Raw genomic sequence first — 1357 nt, 5'->3', positions numbered from 1 at the left:
TGCAGGCTTTGACCACTGATCTCTATGGCTATGACACAAATTATTGTTTAAATGTATCTATTATAAAAACGTTTACAGCATTGGAAAACATAACGACCTCCTGCACACCATATTCAATTTTTCATAAAGTTTTGAAAAAGCTCCAGGGAGCTGCAAGGGAGGCGCTAAAGTGCCGTGGGTTGCCGACCCCTGCCTTAGCCCAGGTTCCAACATGATTTATGTCGTGAGGGTTTGGATGGGATTTACAAAAGATTGTTACTGTTGTCCTGGAAACGTCTGGATGTGGCGTTTCATGGAGCTCCGACTCCACCTTCAGTTCTTCCCTTACAAAGCTTGAGTAAATCTTTCTGGAAGTTCTTCCTTCCACTAACCTTTCCATCTGCATGCATTGTTAAACACATTGATCATTAGCTTTAAAACATTTAGAAAAAGTTCAAAGCATACATAGAAACCTTTTCTAGGTCATAGAACCAGAAGGTGACAATTGGCAAAACAGTTTGCTGTTTAACCCCCTTTTGTAAATATAAACAAAACTTTACAACATTGAGTGATTTAAAACAACACTAAAATCACAAAGAAACTTTATCCAGGTAACTAGAAATAAACGAACACAATAATGTAAAACAATAACCCTTACTATTCAAAATATATGTTCTTTTTCTTAGCCAAACTGTCTTTATGTTTTTAGGGCTTGTGCCTTTAATTAGCATAAACATCTAATAGCCTAGCATTGACCTGTCAGTGAATAATACTGTCCAGAGAGGAAAAGTCATGTTTAAAAAATAAAAATTTGTAAATAATAATAATAATGGGTCTAAACTAAAAAGCTGTAATAAATCAGCCATTGCGTGTCTAATGAATGGATAACATTGACGAGTTTCACATTTAATCCTGAATGACTGAAGCTCAACTCAACAATAAACAAACGAAAAACGTTCGGAAAATATAACTTTATGCCTAAAGACAAAGAGAAAACAAATAAAAATACATACGGTCGAAGAATTAAGCCTCTCATCTTGAAACCGGCGGAAACTTTAGTCTTTATTTTGCGAGAAGCATCCATTTTTCCAGCTCTTACAGCTCAACTTTGGCGCTAAATACCAACTTCCGCACACATTACGTCACTTCCTCTAAAACAACCGATACCAAAATAAAAAAGATCTAAATATGTGCCTAACAGGCAGGAGATAAAAATAAAGAGTATTAGTTTATATGCTGAATTTAATTTAATCTCTTACGTTAGTTTAGGCTTTTTCCTTTTTTAATATACATACTTTTGTATCTAATTTAGTTGGTTTTAACTTGTTTTCTGAATGGGTTTGTTAGTTTTTAATTATCATTTTAATAATTCTTAGTT

The 1357-nt window shown here is 34.0% G+C and overlaps 1 protein-coding gene across 2 annotated transcripts in view; it reads right to left on the bottom strand.

The window, feature by feature from the left end:
• pole2 (polymerase (DNA directed), epsilon 2, accessory subunit) overlaps positions 1 to 1112 on the bottom strand; it is a 15623-nt gene extending 14511 nt beyond the window's left edge. For both annotated transcript variants that reach the window (XM_015389487.1, XM_015389488.1), the window contains exon 1: positions 993 to 1112. In XM_015389487.1, coding sequence (XP_015244973.1) covers positions 993 to 1063 — 71 coding nt within the window. In that variant the 5' untranslated portion in view covers positions 1064 to 1112. The remainder of the gene's footprint in view (positions 1 to 992) is intronic.
• Between the last annotated feature and the right edge of the window lie 245 nt (positions 1113 to 1357).

This window comes from Cyprinodon variegatus, unplaced genomic scaffold, assembly GCF_000732505.1.
Source record: "Cyprinodon variegatus isolate N-32 unplaced genomic scaffold, C_variegatus-1.0 Scaffold462, whole genome shotgun sequence".
Classification (NCBI taxonomy): Eukaryota; Metazoa; Chordata; class Actinopteri; order Cyprinodontiformes; family Cyprinodontidae; genus Cyprinodon; species Cyprinodon variegatus.
This window is presented reverse-complemented; position numbering and strand designations above follow the sequence as displayed.